Raw genomic sequence first — 18,271 nt, forward strand, 5'->3', positions numbered from 1 at the left:
AGAGAGAGAGAGAGAGATTATATTAAGCACCAAGAGCCTTAAAAATAAACTGTTACCTAGAACTGATGACATTCCAGATTTTATCATTAAGAATGGCATAATTAAAATAGTTGCCCCATTCTCTAATGTGCACAATTCATCACTGATGAAAGGTACATTCCTTGACTGTATGAAAGTGGCGAAAGCTATGTTATCCCAGTGTTTAAGAAAGGTGAACAAAATAATGTGGAAAACTTTAGACCCATATCATTGTTACCTATGTTTGGTAAATTTCTGCAGAGATTAATTTATCAAGGCTGACGTAATCTTCTGGAAAGGAACTAAAGCTTCTCTGATGCTCAGCACAGTTTCAGGACAAACAAATCCACGACAACTACTATATGTGAGCATGTACACTGCACCCTACATGCTCTAGACAAAAAAACAAAAAGCAATTAGGATCTTCCTTGGTTTTTCCAAAGAAATTTGACATCACAGACCACAAAACTCTAATACACCAACAGAACTTATACAGCATTAGAGGCATCCCTCTAAATTGGTTCAGCTCATATTTCATAAACAGGAAACAAAAAGTAACAACTATCAAGGACATATCAAAATGTATTACTCCAACTATGGAGATACTGTACAAGGGATGACCAAGGTTCAAATATGGATCAGTTCTGTTCCTTCTTTACATAAATGACTTATCGCTAAACATCAGTGCCACTACCAATGCACTCTTTGCAGATAATGTAGCGTACTCATTACCAGCAGAAATGATCATGAACTCCACGAGGCCATAACTGAAAGTGCAGTTGAGTTGAGTGATTCATTTCCAGGAGTATCCGTATAGTCAACACAAAGAAAACCACTTCCCAAACTTCCATCCAAGAATCAGGAAATTATCAATGGATATGAAATTACATGGCTCTGAAATATACTCCACACCAATAACAAGATTTTTAGGCCTGTGGATCCAGGACAACTTAAAATGGCAAACTCATATCATCAGAACTAATAATAAGTTGAACAAAGTGTGCTATGACTTACACACCCTCAAACACTGAACAAGCCCAGAGACTGTTTTCACTGCTTACTATGCAAAATTTCATAGTGTAATGCAGTATGGTACCATAATGTGAAGAGACTCCACACACAGATCAGAAATTTTCTTCACCCAGAAGAGGCCTGTAAAAGTAATGGACAGGGGAAAGCCAACTGACATCTGCAGACCTCTCTTCCAAATATCACTCATTCTACTTCTTGGTAGTCTCTACATACTAGAAATGTGTAAGCCAAAAAAAAATGTGATACTGCAAAGTTCATCAAAATTATGAATGTCCATGATTATGCTACAAGACAGAAAATGAAACTCCATGTTCAAAAAATGCATACTTCTGCCTTTAAAAATTCATAATTTAACCAAGGCATCAATCTTTACAACAGTCTGCTATCACAAATAAAAAACAGGAAGTCTCTGACTTTGCATAACAAGAATCTGAAACCTTCTTGCTTGATCATTGCTTTCACACTGTACCTAAATTTTTGGTTCACATGTGTGGAAAAAGAATATGAAAGTGATTGCAGGAAAGATTTTTGTAAAAGAAGTAGATACCAATTTAAAATATTTGAAAAAAAGCTTCATGTTTATACCATCTGCAACTATGCAAACTGTGTGCTCTGCTTTAAGTGTGTGTGTGTGTGTGTGTGTGTGTGTGTGTGTGTGTGTGTGTGTGTTTGTTTGTTTGTTTTAGAGAGAGAGGGAGGCAAATGAGAAACTGTAATGACCTTGTAGTAAGTTGTAATACATAACTATATCAACCAGACACTTGTTTTGTTTACATGTGAGAGGAACATGAAATTAAAATAAAATTGTAATAAACAATTAGTATGTAAAATCGTGTTTTGTAAATTCTTATCATATTACCTCATATCATCAAACCATCACACTATACTATGAATTGTCCAATGTCAAGGTATGTTTTGTGCATCACCATGTGCGACTCACGTACAAGTTAGTTAGTTTCACGTTGCACGGACCATTTTCATGGCAAATCATAATGTGGAACGAGCCATTATGCATTCACATAACCAATTAATTTGTAAATATGGGTATATGTTGAACATTTACAAAGTGTATTATTATTATTATTATTATTATTATCATTATTATTATTAAAGATACAGATGTGAGTAAACAATATAAGGAAAACATAAAATGCTACCATAAAGATGATGCACTGAGTTGAAGACAGGCACAACAAAAAGACACTTATGAATTAACCTTAGATCATAGCCTTCTTCAGAAAAGGAAACACACACACACACACACACACACAAATTCACAAAAGCGCGCCTCACACAAACATGACCATCTCTGGCAGCTCAGACCAGAATGCAAATGTCTTGTTGAAACACAGCAGCATTCTGTAGGGGACAATGAAGGGGAAGGGATAGCAGGATGTCAGCTCAGACCAGAATGCAAATGTCTTGTACAATCGAAGCAGCAGTCTGGACGGGACAATGAAGGGGAAGGGATAACAGGGTGTCAGCTCAGACCAGAATGCAAATGTCTCGTACAGTCGAAGCAGCAGTCTGGAGGGGTCAATGAAGGAGAAGGGATAACAGGGTGTCAGCTCAGACCAGAATGCAAATGTCTTGTAGAATCAAAGCAGCAGTCTGGAGGGGACAATGAAGGGGAACGGATAGCAGGGTGTCAGCTCAGACCAGAATGCAAATGTCTCGTAGAATCAAAGCAGCAGTCTGGAGGGGACAATGAAGGGGAAGAGGTAGCATGGTGTGTTGGGGGGGGGGGGGGGAGGGTGCTGTCTGGTGGAGAGTGCAGGGGCTAGGATTCCAACAGGTGCAGCATCAAGAGGCTGTGGGGCAGGGAGGTAGGAAGGGGGAAACGGATAGAAAAAAAAAAGAGTGGAGTAGGGAAGGGGAAAGACAGGCAGGATTGTTGGCAGAGGGCAGCACATGAAGAGAGTGACAGGCGACAAAAGAGAGGAAGTGATAGGACATAGGGGGTGGAAACTGTTGTGTGGAGGGTTTCGGGACAGTAGGTTACCATAGGTTGAGGCCAGAATAATTTTGGGAGCAGAGAATGTATTGTAAGGAGAACTCCATCTGCGCAGTTCAGAAAAGCTGGTGGTGGAAGAGAAGGTCCATATGACTCGGGTAGTGAAGCAGCCACTGAAATCAAGTACCTTATGTTCAGCTGCATGTTGTGTCACAGGGTGGTCTACTCTGCTCTTCGCACAGTTTGGGGGGTGGCCATTCATCCTGGTGGACAGCTGCATGGTACTCATACCAATACAAAAAGCTGCTGCGCAATTATTGCAGCAGAACTGGTATATGAGATGGTTGCTTTCACTGGTGGCCCAACCTCTGATGGGGATGGGATAAGCCTGTGATGGGACTGGAATAGATTGTGCTGGTTGGACAGATTGGGCAGGTCTTGCACCTGGATCCTCCACAGGGATATGACCCCTGTGGCAAAGGTTTGGGATTGGAATGGACTAGGAAGTTGTGGAGGTTGGTTGGGTGACAGAATACCACTTTAGGCAAAGTGGCAAGGATCTTTGGTAGAATGTCCCTCATTTCAGGGCATGATGATATGTAATGAAAGCCTTGACAAAGGATGTAGTTCCGTTGCTCCAATCCAGGGTGGTACTGGGTGATGAAAGGGACACTCCTTCGTAGCTGGTTCTTTGGGGTGGTGGTAGGATTTGGCGTGTGTGTTGAAATGGCATGGGAGATCTGTTTGTGGATTAGGTCTTGGGGATAATGCCTGTCTGTGAAGGCTTTAGTGAGACCCTCAGTGTACTGGACAAGGGAGTTCTTGTCACTCCAGAAACAATGTTAGTGGGCGGCCGGTCTGTATAGAAGGGATTTTTTCATGTGGAAGTGATGACAGCTGTTGAAACGGAGGTACTGTTGGTGATTGGAAAGTTTAATGTTGACAATGGTGTAGCTAGAACTATCAGAGAGGAACAGGTCAATGTCCAGGATGGTGACACAGTGGATTGAGGAGTACTAGTTGAAGCGGATGGAGACATCGTGCTGAGGTTAAGAAGGAATGAGGACAGGATGTCTCGGCCCTGAGCCAAGATCATGAAGATATCTTCAATGAATCAGAACCAGGCTAGGGGTTTAGCATTTTAGGAGTCTAGGAAGGTCTCCTCTAGAAGGCCCATAAACGGGTTAGCATAGGAGGGTGCCATGCAGGAGCCCATGGCCTTGGATTTGTCAATATACCTTCTTTTGAAAGCAGAAATAGTTGAGAGTTAGGATTCTGTTAGGAAGGCTTGAGGTCTGAGGTATTGGGTTTGGAGTCTGAAAGACATCTACATCTACATGGTTACTCTGCAATTCACACTTAAGTGCCTGGCAGAGGGTTCATCAAACCATTTTCATACTACTACTCTACCATTCCACTCTTGAATGGCGCGTAGAAAAAAGGAACACCTAAATCTTTCCGTTCAAGCTCTGATTTCTCTTATTTTATTATGATGATCATTTCTCCCTATGTAGGTGGATGTCAACAAAATATTTTCGCATTTGGAAGAGAAAGTTGGTTATTGAAATTTCATAATAGGTCTCGCCACAAAGAAAACAGCCTTTGTTTCAGTGACTGCCACCCCAACTCGCGTATCTTATCAGTGACACTCTCACCCCTATTACGCGATAACACGAACCGGGCTGCCCTTCTTTGCACTTTTTTGATGCCCTCCATCAATCCTACCTGGTAGGGATCCCACACCGTGCAGCAATATTACAGCAAATAATGGACAAGTATAATGTAGGCTGTCTCTTTAGTGGGTTTGTCACATCTTCTAAGTGTTCTGCCAACAAAGTGCAGTCTTTGTTTCGCCTTCCCCACAATATTATCTATGTGGTCTTTCCAATTTCAGTTGCTCGTAATTGTAATTCCTAGGTATTTAGTCAAATTGATAGCCCTTAGATTTGTGTGATTTATCGTATACCCAAAATTTATTGGATTTCTTTTAGTACCTATATGGATTACCTCACACTTTTCTTTGTTTAGTGCCAATTGCCACTTTTCGCACCATACAGATATTCTCTCTACATCATTTTGTAATTGGAATTGATCGTCTGATGATTTTACTAGATAGGAAATTACAGCATCATCTGCAAACAATCTAAGGGGGCTGTTCAGATTATCAACTAGATCATTTCTGTAAATATGTAAATCAGGAACGGTAGGGGGCCTATGACACTATCTTGAGGAACGCCAAATATCACTTCTGTTCTACTCGATGATTTACCGTCACTACAAACTGTGACCTCTCTGAGAGGAAATCACGAATCCAGTCACACAACTGAGATGATACTCCATATGCACGCAATTTCATTAATAGTCGCTTGTGAGGAATGCTATCAAAAGTCTTCTGGAAATATAGGAATATGGAATCAATCTGAGATCTGAGACCCCTTGTCAACAGCACTCATTACTTCATGGGAATAAGGAGCTAGCTGTGTTGCACAAGAATGATATTTTCTGAATCCGTGTTGGTTATGTTTCAATAAGTCATTTTATTCAAGGTGATTCATAATGTTCGAGTACAGTATATGCTCCAAAATCATACTGCAAATTGAGGTCAGTGATACGGGTCTGTAATTCAATGGGTTACTCCTGTTTCATTTCTTGAATATTGGTGTGACCTGTGCTACTTTCCAGTCTTTAGGAACAGACCTTTCGTCAAGTGAGCAGTTGTATATGATTGCTAAGAAAGGCGCTATTGTGTCTGCATACTCTGAAAGGAACCTGATTGGTATACCATCTGGACCGGAAGACTTGCCTTTCTTAAGTGATTTGCGTTTTTTCACAACACCTAAGATATCTACTTTTATGTCCCTCATTCTAACAGCTGTTCTGGTTTCGAATTCTGGAATATTTACTTCATCTTCTTTCATGAAGGAATTACGGAAAACTGTAAGACGTTAGGAAAAGTAGTGTTCAATAGCAGTAATACCATGTGCATGAGGGATGTTGGTGTTTTGGAGGTGGTGTCAATGGTAATACTCGTAACTAGAGATCCAGCAGAAGGGGTGGTGATGGTGGAGAGGCGATGAAGAAAGTGGCTGGTATCTTTGACACAGGAGGCTAGACTGCGAGCAATTGGTTGGAAGTGCTGGCCAATGAGAGCTGAAATTCTTTTGGTGGGTGCACAATAAACAGTTACAATGGGGCATCCAGAACTGTTGGGTTTGTGGATTTTGGAGAGCACATAGGAGGTGGGTGTGTGGAGAGTCAAAGGGGTGAGGAGGGAAGTGACTTAAGGGGATAGGTTGTGGGAGGTTATTAATTCTTACCCACAACCTTTTAAACATTAGAATAGAATTTCTTCTGTGGAATAGAAGGAGTTGCCAAGTAGAAACTTTTTCAGTTTGTTTTCAAATTTTACTCTGCTGTCTGTCAGACATATTATACCACTGGGTAAGTAATCAATCTTTTTTGCATGCTCAAGACAACCTTAATGTACAGTATTTTATGTGTATTTCGTTTTGATATTGCAATTCTGTGCATCATAGTGCCTTTTGAATTGCAGTGGATTATTTACATGAAATTTCATGAATGAAGAAATATACTATGAAGAAGTTGTCAAAATGCTCAACTCCTTAACCAGATGTCTACAAGACGATCATGGGTGAGCACCACTTGCTTACATTATGTTTTTGAGACTTTCTTTCTTAAATATGAGTAACCCCAGAATATTATAACATATGACATTATTGAATGAAAATATGCAAAATATGTCAACTTACTGACTTGTTTCTCCCTAAGAGTTGCAGTGATTCTAAATACAAATGTGGCTGATATACAAAGTTTGTTCAAAGAATTCAGAAACTTTGTCCACAAATTTTTCCACGCTTACCGTTTAGTTATTGTGCATGGTCTCCTTTGAAATACTCTTGTCCACAGTGGATATACTGCTCCCAATGCCATTTCCACTTCTGGAAGCAGTCTCAGTATGCCACTTGCTGGTCGCACTAAGCACCGTCAGCAAATTTTCTGTTATCTCATCTATCGTTGCAAATCTTCATCCTTTCTTCATCCTTTCAATGGGGTTTTCAACTTTGGAAATAAAAAAAAGGCCCACAGGGGCCAGATCTGGACAGTACAGAGGATGAAGCAGCACTGTGATTTTTTTATGCACCAACAGGGATGAATGTGAAGGTGCGTTATTGTAACGCAAGAGTAATGAATTGTCTTGCCACATTTCAGGCTGTTTCCTTGTCACATTTTCTTGTAGATGTCGCAACACGTTCCAATAGTATGATTAATTAACAGTTTGTCCCTGCGGCATGTATTCTAGTAGTAATGACTGCAATAAGGATGACGAACTATGTAAAGAGTGTGTGACCAAGAAAACAAACCAGTGGGAGAAAGATGAATGCAGCGGAAAACGACTGCCAGCGACATATGCTTCAAAAATCGTTAAAGCAGTGAAAGGGTAGAATCAGATGGAAAAAAGCCTGTTAACAAACTTAATAAGCAATGTGAAGGTAGCGGCAACTCCACTCTGAATTCCGCCACGAAGTGCAACATACTCTTGTTTGCTGACAGTCATGGAAGAAAGCTGGCTGAGATTCTACAAAGTGTTAATCAAAACATCCAAGTAAGTAATGTGGTGAAGCCAAGTACAAAAACAAATAACATTTTAATAAACACATCTTTAGATGGCAAAATGTCACATGACAATGACTTCGTTGCCTGTACTGCAGGTTCAAATGATGTGGCTTGTAATGAAGCCGATTCGTGTATTGGAGGTTTGTCTAAATTTCTGGACTGAAACAAATCAAAAAACACTATTGTTGATACCATCCCGCACCGACACAACTTAATGTACAACTCTTGTGTAAACAAAGAGATTAGAAAAACAAATGCCAGGATTAAATTATTGTGTTCAAGTTACGAAAAATGATCAATTCTAGACATAAGCACATTAGATAAGGGCATGCATACTAAACACGGACTGCATATGAACTGTGAGGGTAAGCGTTTTCTTTGCGAGAAAGTAAGCATATCGATCACAGAAAAGATTGAACTCAGTAGCCGCATATATAAAAATAGTTTTCTTTTGAGTGAAACTGACGTTCCTTTTTTAGTGTAAATTGGCCTTCAGTGTGCACACACGAAGGCGAAAGCTTTACTGACTGCATCAAGAAAGGTGAAAAATGTAAAATAATGTTTCAGAATGTTCAGTACATTACTAACAAAATAGAGCAAATTGACAAAATTCTTGGAGAATGTAAACCACACATATATATTGTGAATGAACTTGAATGCAAGTCTGAAGAGGCTCGTAGTTTTAAGTTAAACAATTACAAAATTGTGAGTGCATACTACAGAAAGATACACAAGGGTGGAGGTGTTGGCATTTTTGTTAGAAATTACATACATAGTGAAAAAATTGACTGGATTGACAATCTTGCAATGGAGTTGGGTTTGAAGAAGCAGCTGTAAAAATGGAGGTAGGCAAAAACAGCCTAATAATTGTAGGCCTGTATGGATCACCAAATAGTGATGTAGAAGAGTTGTTTTGCCAGCCAGAACAACATCTGAATAAACTATCAACAAACAAAAACAGGTAATAATAACAGAAGATGTAAACATAGACTCTTTAAACTATACTGGTAGTGTAAATTATCTTAGATATTCTGACTTATTGCATTGCTATAACTATAACAAAATAAATGATGAACCAACCAGAGTAACACGTAACTCACAGTCTTGTACTGATCATGTTCTTTCGAATCTAGATAGGAAACATATAGTGGTAAGAGCTATTGAAACATATCTCTCAGACCATACAGCTCTAGCCATAGAAATTAATACAGACCACAAAATAGTTCTGCATAGTGACCTACACACTTATAAAAGGAAGATTAATTATAACTTACTTAGGAAGGAGCTTGCTGAGAGAGAGTGGCATAAGGTATATAGATCACAAGGTATTAATGAAAAGTGGGGCCTTTTCTACGAGATATTTAACCATAGCTTTAATCAGGCATGTCCAATAGTAAAAAAAAGAACTGAAGAAATCAGATCCCACAAAGAAACTTAAAATTCCCCCAGAAATACATAAACTAAAGGAAAATATGAAGGACCTTTACGTGCTGTTCCGAGAAACAAAATTGCAGTACTTCCTAACTAAGTACAAAAGCACCAGAAAGACATATAGGGAATCCCTGAAGAGACTAAAAGCACTTCATTATGCTAAACAGATAAGAAAAACTAGTAACATTAGCAAAACAGCCTGGCATATTGTAAACAAAGAATGTGAACATAGAGAAAAACCAGGCTGCAGCAAAATTGCATTAGAAGAAAATGGAATACTGTTGAATGAACCCAAAGTCTGTATGTGAGGCCTTCATTAAATGTTTTAGTAAGGCATGCAGAGAAGAAAAATATGAATCAGCATTGAAAATAAACACAGTTAAAATGAGTAATTCATTTTTCCTAAGGAGTGTAACAGAGTTTGAGGTCATGAATATAATCTCAAAACTCAAAGTAAAATCATCTAGTGGCTGGGATGACATATCGTCCACACTACTTAAAGAATGCAAAAATGAGTTAATAAAACCAATAACACATCTGATTAACAGTTCAACTGGCCAGGGAACCTTTCCAGAGCTTTTAAAAATCACTGAGATACAACCAGTGTATAAAAGGGGGCTATCACAGACATAAATAACTACGGGCCAATCTCTTTGACTTCAACACTCGGCAAGCTGCTTGAAAGAATAATTCTAGATCAAATGGAATCCTTCTTCTGTAAATACAAACTATTAAACAAAACACAACATGGGTTTCAAAAAGGACAATCTACAATAACAGCATTAGCAACTTTTTTCCATGAACTACTGAACCGGCTGGATGAAGGAAACAAAGTTATAGGGACTTTCCTAGATCTGTCTAAAGCATTTGATTCTGTGAATCATGCAGTACTGTTATCCAAGTTAGAAAATTATGGGATAAGAGGAGTAGCTCTAAAATTACTAAGTTCTTACCTCCTTGATAGAAGACAGTGCACAAAACTAAATTATAAGAATGAAAGTAAGATCCAAAGAGTAAAGTCAGCATACCGAACTCTCAATTGTGGCATTCCCCAAGGAAGTATACTTGGAACATTCTTGTTTATAGTATATATAAATGACATAACGCAGCCACAAAACTCCAAACTAGTGCTGATGATACATCTTTTATCAGCTGGGGCTGTACAGAGCGGGCAGCATTCCAAAGCAACAAAGAGAACTTCAAAATGATCACAGAATATCTAACAGTGAATAAGCTTACACTGAATAAGGACAAGACTGTAGTAATAAGGTTCTTGCTACATTTTAATAATACTCATACTCAATCACTTTCTACAATTGAAACATCTGACAAACATAAGTTTTTACGCATATTGATTGATGAACATCTCACTTGGAAAGAGCATATCGGCTCCACCTGTAAAAAGGTTTCTAGTAATATTTACTTACTAAAATGTCTTGCAAATATAATAGCTCCCCTTGTCCTTAAACAAGTGTATTATGGGTTAATACACTCACATCTGCAATATGGGATCGAGGTCTGGGGTGGGGCACCCACTGTCTATATGGATCGCCTTTTCAGGCTTCAAAAGAGAGCAGTTAGGATAATTGCTAATATAAGCAAACGCCAGTCCTGTAGCGACTATTTCAAAAATTATAAAGTACTGACTTTGCACTCATTGCATGTATTTAAGACTATAATGTTTGTAAAAGAAAACGAGGAAAATAGTGTAAAGAACAGTGACATCCATAATTACAATACGTGAGCCAAAAGTGACTATTATAGGATACGGACTAACAAGAAAGCTACAGACCACAGTCCATATGTAACTGGGAGACAATTCTATAATAAGTTGCCAAAAAATATAAAGCAACTCCAAGGCAATCTTTTCAAGGGCAAGTTGAAAAATTTGTTAATAGAAAGATGTTTATACTCATTAAAAGAATTCTGAGCTGCAGTACTGTTAGTTTATTCTTTTACATACTGCAGTATATTAGTGGTGGTATTGTTATAATTGGGTAATTGATGTATATCATCATTATATGTATGGAGTGATATATAATGTGCTAATGTGTTTATAACATTATTGCATGGAATGATATACAATGTGCTACTTGATGTATATATTCATTCTTGGAATGACATGATATTGATATAAATGTACAAAAAATGACGATGTCCAAGAGTGTAAAGTTAACATGGACAAATAAACATTATTATTATTATTATTATTATTATTATCATGAATTAATCCTTCAGAGTCAAAGAAAACTATCAGCTTGGCTTTGACATTTGACCTGACCTGACAACAATTTTCTTGGTACTGAAGAATCTTTCCTGATCCATTTTGAAGATTGACCCTTGGTCTCAATATCATAACCATAGATCCCACATCTCATCACCACTTATGATTCTCTTAAGGAACATCTCATTCTCCTTTGCACACTCCAAAAGCTCTTCACAGAGTGCAAGGCAAAGCTCTTTCTGGTCTTGCCTCATGAGCCTTGGGATGAACTTGGTGGCAAAACAGTGCATTCCAAGATGCTGTGTCAGAATTTAGTGACACAATCCAACTGAAATGTTACATTCTTCTGCACTCTCTCAGTCAGTCAGTCTTCGATTGGTGCACACAATTTCATCGACGTTCCTGACATGAGCATTGTTGGTAGACATCGAAAGGCTTTCTGAATGAATGTCATCTTTAACTTCTATCCAGCCATTTTTAAAACATGTGAAGCATTCATAACACCAAGTATAGCTTAAGCACTCATCACTGTAGGCTTCCTGTATCACTTGGTGTGCTTCTGTAAAGTTTTTCTTGAATTTCACACAAAATTTAATGCAGACACATTGCTACTCGAACTCCATCACCTTGAAATTCAGAAACTGTGTGACAGTGTTCAACTCAATACAGCACTGTACATTAACTGACAGACATACATCAATGAAACTTCCAGCAGTTACACATTAAACACACACTTGTGCAGGGATACCAACTGCATTTCGCTCCAACATACCATTGGTGTGAAATTATGAATGTTCTGGAATTTCTTTAACAGGCCTCATACATTGTTTTAGGAGTTCCAAAACGTGTTTTTTCAGTTTAAACTCTCATCAATATGGAAACCTACAATTTTTGAGGTTTCCATCTTATTTATTATTTACTGACTGTGTGTTACACTTATCATTGTGTACTCCTAGATGTGAAGAACTGAAGTGTCTTTTTTAAAACTGAGAGTGAGACCATTCACAGAAAACCAGTCAACCACACTGTTAAGAACATTGTTTACCATTTCTTCTGTCACTGTATGTACGCATGGACTGATTATAATGCTAGAGTCATCCACAAAATGAATTAGTTCTACTTGTTGTATATAAGACAGGAGGTCGTTTGCGTACAAGGGGAACAATGGCAGACCTAAGATTGAACCTTGGGGAACACTGTATGTGATTTCTCCTCCATCAGAGGAATCTCCCTTGATTACATTGGCTGAATTATTAAGTACAACTTTCTGCACTTTGCTAAGATACGACATTGTCCGTTGGTCAGCTATACCATAAACTCCATAAAACAATTGATATGGTGGTTCACACAGTCAGATGCCTTAGGTCACGGAAAATACCAACTGATGCTATTTTGTTACTTAATACTTGTAGAATTTGGTGAGTTAACATGTACATAGCATTCTCAGTAGAGCAACTTTGCTGAATACAAAATGTGATTTACTGAGGACATTACTGTTGCTCAGGTGGGATACTATTCTAGAATACATCACTTTCTCAGATGTCAGTAGTGAAACAGTTCGGTTGTTACTGACATCTCTCCTATCACTTTTCTTATAAGACGTGTTTAACAGTCGCATGTTTTAATCTCTCTTAAAAAATGCCTAAAGCTATGTATTACATATTTCAGATGACACAGGGATTATTATAGAGGAATAAATTTTTAGTACCACATTGGATGCACCATCAAATCCAAATGAGCTTTCATTTTTGAGAGAATATACAGTTTTCTTAATTTCAGAAGGCAAAATTGGTGATACATTCATACAACTCAATTTTATGAATTTAGTTTTTGACCATACTGCAGCATTTTCTCTCTTGCACTGTTTGTCCGTATATTTTTTGTCCCTATATTTTCTACCATATTTAGGACTTGATTATTAAATGCACTTTCTACCTATGGCTCATCATTTATAGCCCTTCTGTTTAAGACAACAGTGATGTTATTTTGTTCTTTGGATGTTTGTCCTGTCATTCATTTCATTACATTCGATATAACCTCAAGTTTGTTGTTAGATTTACTGATTTCTGACATAACATGCATGTTCCTTGATTTTTAATAGCTTTTCTTAGTAATTCTGAGTGGTTTTTGCAGTGTGCAACTACTGCAGGATCTCTTACTTGTTATTGACAACACATGCAGTTTCCTATTCCTTTCACAAGATACTTCAACCCAACTAGTGACCCACTTTTTTTTCTTTTTTTTCATTACTGTTTAATGGCCTTTCTGATAAGCAAAACTTTATGTCAGCATTTGGTTTATTCTATTTCATCCAAGGTCATCTCTTTATACTATTCTTAAAAACAATTGTTCTGATCCCATTAATTATTCTAGCTGATTTTCACTGAGTAATATCTCTACTGCAATGCACTGTCTCATTTATCCTAACTAACTGTGCATCTTGACCAGACAGAGCATTTGTTACTGGGTATACAGTTATCTCCTTGCTTTGAGCTTCATCAAAGACAACAGTATCAATTAGTGTTCTACTGTCTTTATCCACCCATTTTGTAAAGTTAATTACTGAGACTAAATTGTAGGGTGCAAATTAGTTTGCCAGATCATTTTTTTCTATAATCATCCCTTGTTGTTGTTGTTGTTGTTGTGGTCTTCAGTCCTGAGACGGGTTTGATGCAGCTCTCCATGCTACTCTATCAATAATCCCTTAGAAAAATCAATATTGAAATTACCACTTACTAACAGTCGGCTGCTGTCTGACAAGTAGCATAGTTAGGAACCCAAATTTCTCATAAACAGTTAAAATTTCTGAGCGGGGATCTATATACAGTTACAATTAAAAGTGAAATATTTTGCAGTATCCATTCACAAGCACACACTTCTATGAGCTGATCACTACAAAACCTTCTTGTCTCAATGCTTCTGAACCTGTGTTCTGTCTTAAAATATGTAACAACTCCTTTTGTCATATTAGTTCTAGATGAGTAAGATGCTGGACTGTAAACTTTTACATTTAACTTCTATCACCCTGTGGTCTTGTGGTGCTCAGATAAGCACAGAATGCCTATCTTTCCAGAACTCTCTAAATTTTATAAACGGACTAGAAGCTCTTCACTCTTAATACTTATCCTCTAATACTCTAATTAAATAAGCTAACCTTACTTTTCTCTCCACTCTTAAGCATTTCTTGTGACTCTCCTGTTATTTTAAATTCTTTGACAACATTGTGCCTGAATGCTGATTCTAACCTAAAAACAACAGATCTCTTACACCATTAACAACAGGGATCTTGCATTGTGTGATGGTGCCCACTCCCTAGCCCTCCTCCCCTTTCCCCATACATTTTCTGCAACAAGCTCAGCAACCTATCTTACTCTCTCTTATTCAGATGTAGGCCACATCTAGCACATTTCAATCTTCCAACCGTAGCAACAGGCACAGCACTCTGTGTTCACTCAGATCACACCAGTATTAACCCAGGGCTCATCATGATGCAGCAGGACCTCCACAAGACTCTCGCTTGTGTGAGTAGTGTTACTCCTATTTCATCCAGGTCACCCCTAATGCTTTAATTTCTGTCTTTATGCAGGCTGTTTCCTGCTCCACCTACTATGATAAACAAAACCATACTCGTCAAAAATATTTACAAAGATTTCCTATGTGCTCTGTCATCTGATAAGGGCTAGCAGTTGGTTTTACAATAATTGTGGCCTGCTATCCTTTCCCAATTTGTCATGTACTATCTGGCATACACCCTTCCCATAGCAATTACCTAGCAGCAAGGCTCTTTTCTTCCTAGTCTCTTGTGGTGCCAACCCACACATAGTTTCTTTGCTAGAAGTCTGCTGTACTATATTGTGACCTACAGCTGGATGAGGCTCTTCCCCTCCTACTTCAGGTAACAAGTCAAACTTATTGGATACCGTAAAGTCAAATGTAGATGAAATTGCAGAGCTCTTCACCTTTTGCCCATCACTTACTACCTATACATAATTCCCACAATCTTTTTCCCCCTCCAACTTATCTAGTTCAAATTTTGCACAATGTAATTCAGACTGACATCTTCACCTCCTGTTTGGTGATTCTCCTGACTTTTTTGCAGACCCTAGAGTTCCATAGGATAGACTCATTGAGTTCCTGTTCAGTTCTCCATTGCAGTTGCCCCAGTAAAATTTCAGCCCACAATCTATGCACGCCACTCCCTGTCCAACTGCCCTACAGCAACATCCACACTTACCACACATTGCAAAACAGATTGAATGCTTAAAAATAGAATTAAAATACTTAACAAACTTTACACCAAATGATTTTTATAATTTATGAGCCACAAAAATAAGGCCTACATGTAAATAATTCCAGTGTATAACACAAAAAGTTACTTAATTTCCACTTAAAACAACAACTCAGAGCTCACTTAACTGTTAATTAACTTATTAACAATGAACTGTAACTTTTAATTACTACTTATTATGGTTATTATTTGACATTAGACCATGTTTACTATTGGCAAAATATGGCTTGCAACACGTGATGTGATTTTACATGATAATTTAGAAACAAAACCTCAGATCATGCACTCTTCAACTGCTGAATGAAAGAGTTACAAAGAAACAAACTTACATATAAATACACTTCACACAATCGCTTTAACCCGTGAAAATTTACTACTGTTAATTAGTAACATAAATGGAGCTTCAGCTGGGCACCACTGCTGCCAACTGTCAGGAATGATTCAGAGAACAAATAAATAAATAAATCTATTGAAAAATAGATAATGGAAGTATATGTCATGAGATACAATGAGATCAATGGCTTCAAATATTAATTATGTGACACTAAAGTTGAATATTCATTGTAGCCAGAAAGCAAGAGTCATCTGCCAATCTAGTTGTATGTCATAGGGGCAAGTGAAAATTAATGGCACTAACCAAAATGACAGTTGTAATGTTTATTCAGGAGTGGACTGAAACATACATCATATTTGACATGGCCAACAACAATGCTGTAAGAACTGACTGTCAAGCATACAAGACTGGAATTTTTAGAAACTGAAACAGTTTTTGATTGCAAACTTTCTTATTTAAGACTGTTTTAGTTTCTATGAATTCTTTAACATTGGATCACTGCAATCTTCTAGGTGATCATTTCATCCCTCATTAAGACTGAAATTCTAATCAAATTAATAAGTATAATCAAGTTATTAATTGCGAGTATATACCACAGCAAAATTTAACACAGCTTTCTTAAATATCATGAGATGCTGCAAATTTACAGCACATATGAATTTTTTAAGTATTCTAGAACATGTCACTACGTGGTAACCAGTGTTATTTACCTGCACTACTGGAACATTTTGAATTCCTGGATTGTGTGTCACTGCATGTCTCGTCATTTGAGTGTATAACGTGTGAGATTTGCTTTCCATTCCTTTTATAGTGTTTTCATCATTAGAGATCTTGATGAAATTAGTGCTCTGAGAACTTAGAGGTCTGTCCATCTCTCTCATTTTATCTGATGTTGAGCTTTGACCATCACCGGTATCTTCTTCTCTGATACTGGCTAAAAGGACTGGTCGCTGCACTACAGCCCCGTGTCTTATAACTTTATGTTTCACAAGCAGCTGTAATCACCACATATGTTATCATTTCCAAACTCTATTACAGCTGTCAGTATAACCATGTACCACAAATAAAAAGTATGTTACCATTGCAAACTTCTACAGTCTAGGTAAAAAAAGACCAGTCAGTTATCTAATTTGCCTGTTGTAAGGAGAAATACCTTTTCAGAATCAAATGTCTTTTTGCACAGATGGCATTGTATAGGTTTCACTGTGTCAGAGAAGGCAGGCTTGAAATGCTTCATGAGGTGTTTTGCATACGCCACAACACTGGTCTCCTCACTTCCACACTTTCGACAACGCCATTTTTCAGGAACACGGCATGCTCCCAATCTTTTAGCAGGTAGTTGCTCAGCAACTTTCTGCATAATTTCTGTGTCTGTACAAAGGGTTGAAAAACATTAAGTGCTTTATTAACAAGAAAAAGACCATGCACTAAAATCTAAGACTGATGATGTATAATTACAACATGTGACACATTAACTGACTTTCTCTATTTTCAACAGGAAATGATAACATGCAGATTTTGTAATAATGGCAAAAGGGTAATGTCTCTTTTGCTTTACATTAAAATTATAAATTAGTTTAGTTTCATTACTGTTTCCATCTGAAAAATATTCAGTTTAATTAAGCAAAAACTGTCAGTTCTGTATACGACAACAACTGACAAAGAAGTTTAGATGCAAACAACAACTAAAGAGACAATTATCCTTAAAACATATGGGGATAACCAAATTTTTTCTTGAAAACTAGAAAAAGGTTTACCAAAAGCAGGAAGATAGAGATAAGTTACTGACAACAACAACAACAACAACTACTACTACTACTACTACTACTACCACTACCACTACCACTACTACTACTACTACTACTACTACAACAAATCTGGGAATGGAGGGTCCTTGGAGATGTGTAAATAATGGAAGGAGGAAAGGTAACAACTCTCCATATAATGAAGGCATTGAAAGGTTGATAAGACACATAACAAAACTGAAAATGTAACTTGGGCCACAGATGATCTACTGCTTCTGAGAGTGCACACATGCGTGTGCTCGTGCAGACGGGAAGTTGTGTGTGCACACAAAGATGTGGAGGAGTGCACTGTGAGGGGGAAACAGAACAGAGAAAGGGGAGACTGTGAGGAGGAGCTTGTGAGTGCGGAGCGACGGAAGAGGAGGGCAAGGGCTAGTGAAGATAGAGGGCAAAAGGATTGTAAGGTCAGTTCTCCTCCTCTAAGTAGTTCAGAGAAGCTAGTAGAGGCAGAGAGAGGAAAAAGGGAGATTCAGATGGCACAGGTTGTGAAACAGTCACTGATCAAGCATGTTGTGTTTGCTCTTAACCACAGTCTGGTGCTGACCATTCA

The 18,271-nt window shown here is 37.9% G+C and overlaps 1 protein-coding gene across 2 annotated transcripts in view; it reads right to left on the bottom strand.

Moving 5' to 3' along the window:
• LOC126235987 (uncharacterized) overlaps window positions 1–18,271 on the bottom strand; it is a 264,030-nt gene that overhangs the window by 135,857 nt on the left and 109,902 nt on the right. For both annotated transcript variants that reach the window (XM_049944978.1, XM_049944977.1), the window contains exons 7-8: window positions 17,070–17,287; window positions 16,627–16,911 (exon numbers count right to left, since the gene is read on the bottom strand). In XM_049944978.1, coding sequence (XP_049800935.1) covers window positions 16,627–16,911; window positions 17,070–17,287 — 503 coding nt within the window. The remainder of the gene's footprint in view (window positions 1–16,626; window positions 16,912–17,069; window positions 17,288–18,271) is intronic.

Source organism: Schistocerca nitens, chromosome 2 (genome assembly GCF_023898315.1).
Source record: "Schistocerca nitens isolate TAMUIC-IGC-003100 chromosome 2, iqSchNite1.1, whole genome shotgun sequence".
NCBI lineage: Eukaryota > Metazoa > Arthropoda > Insecta > Orthoptera > Acrididae > Schistocerca > Schistocerca nitens.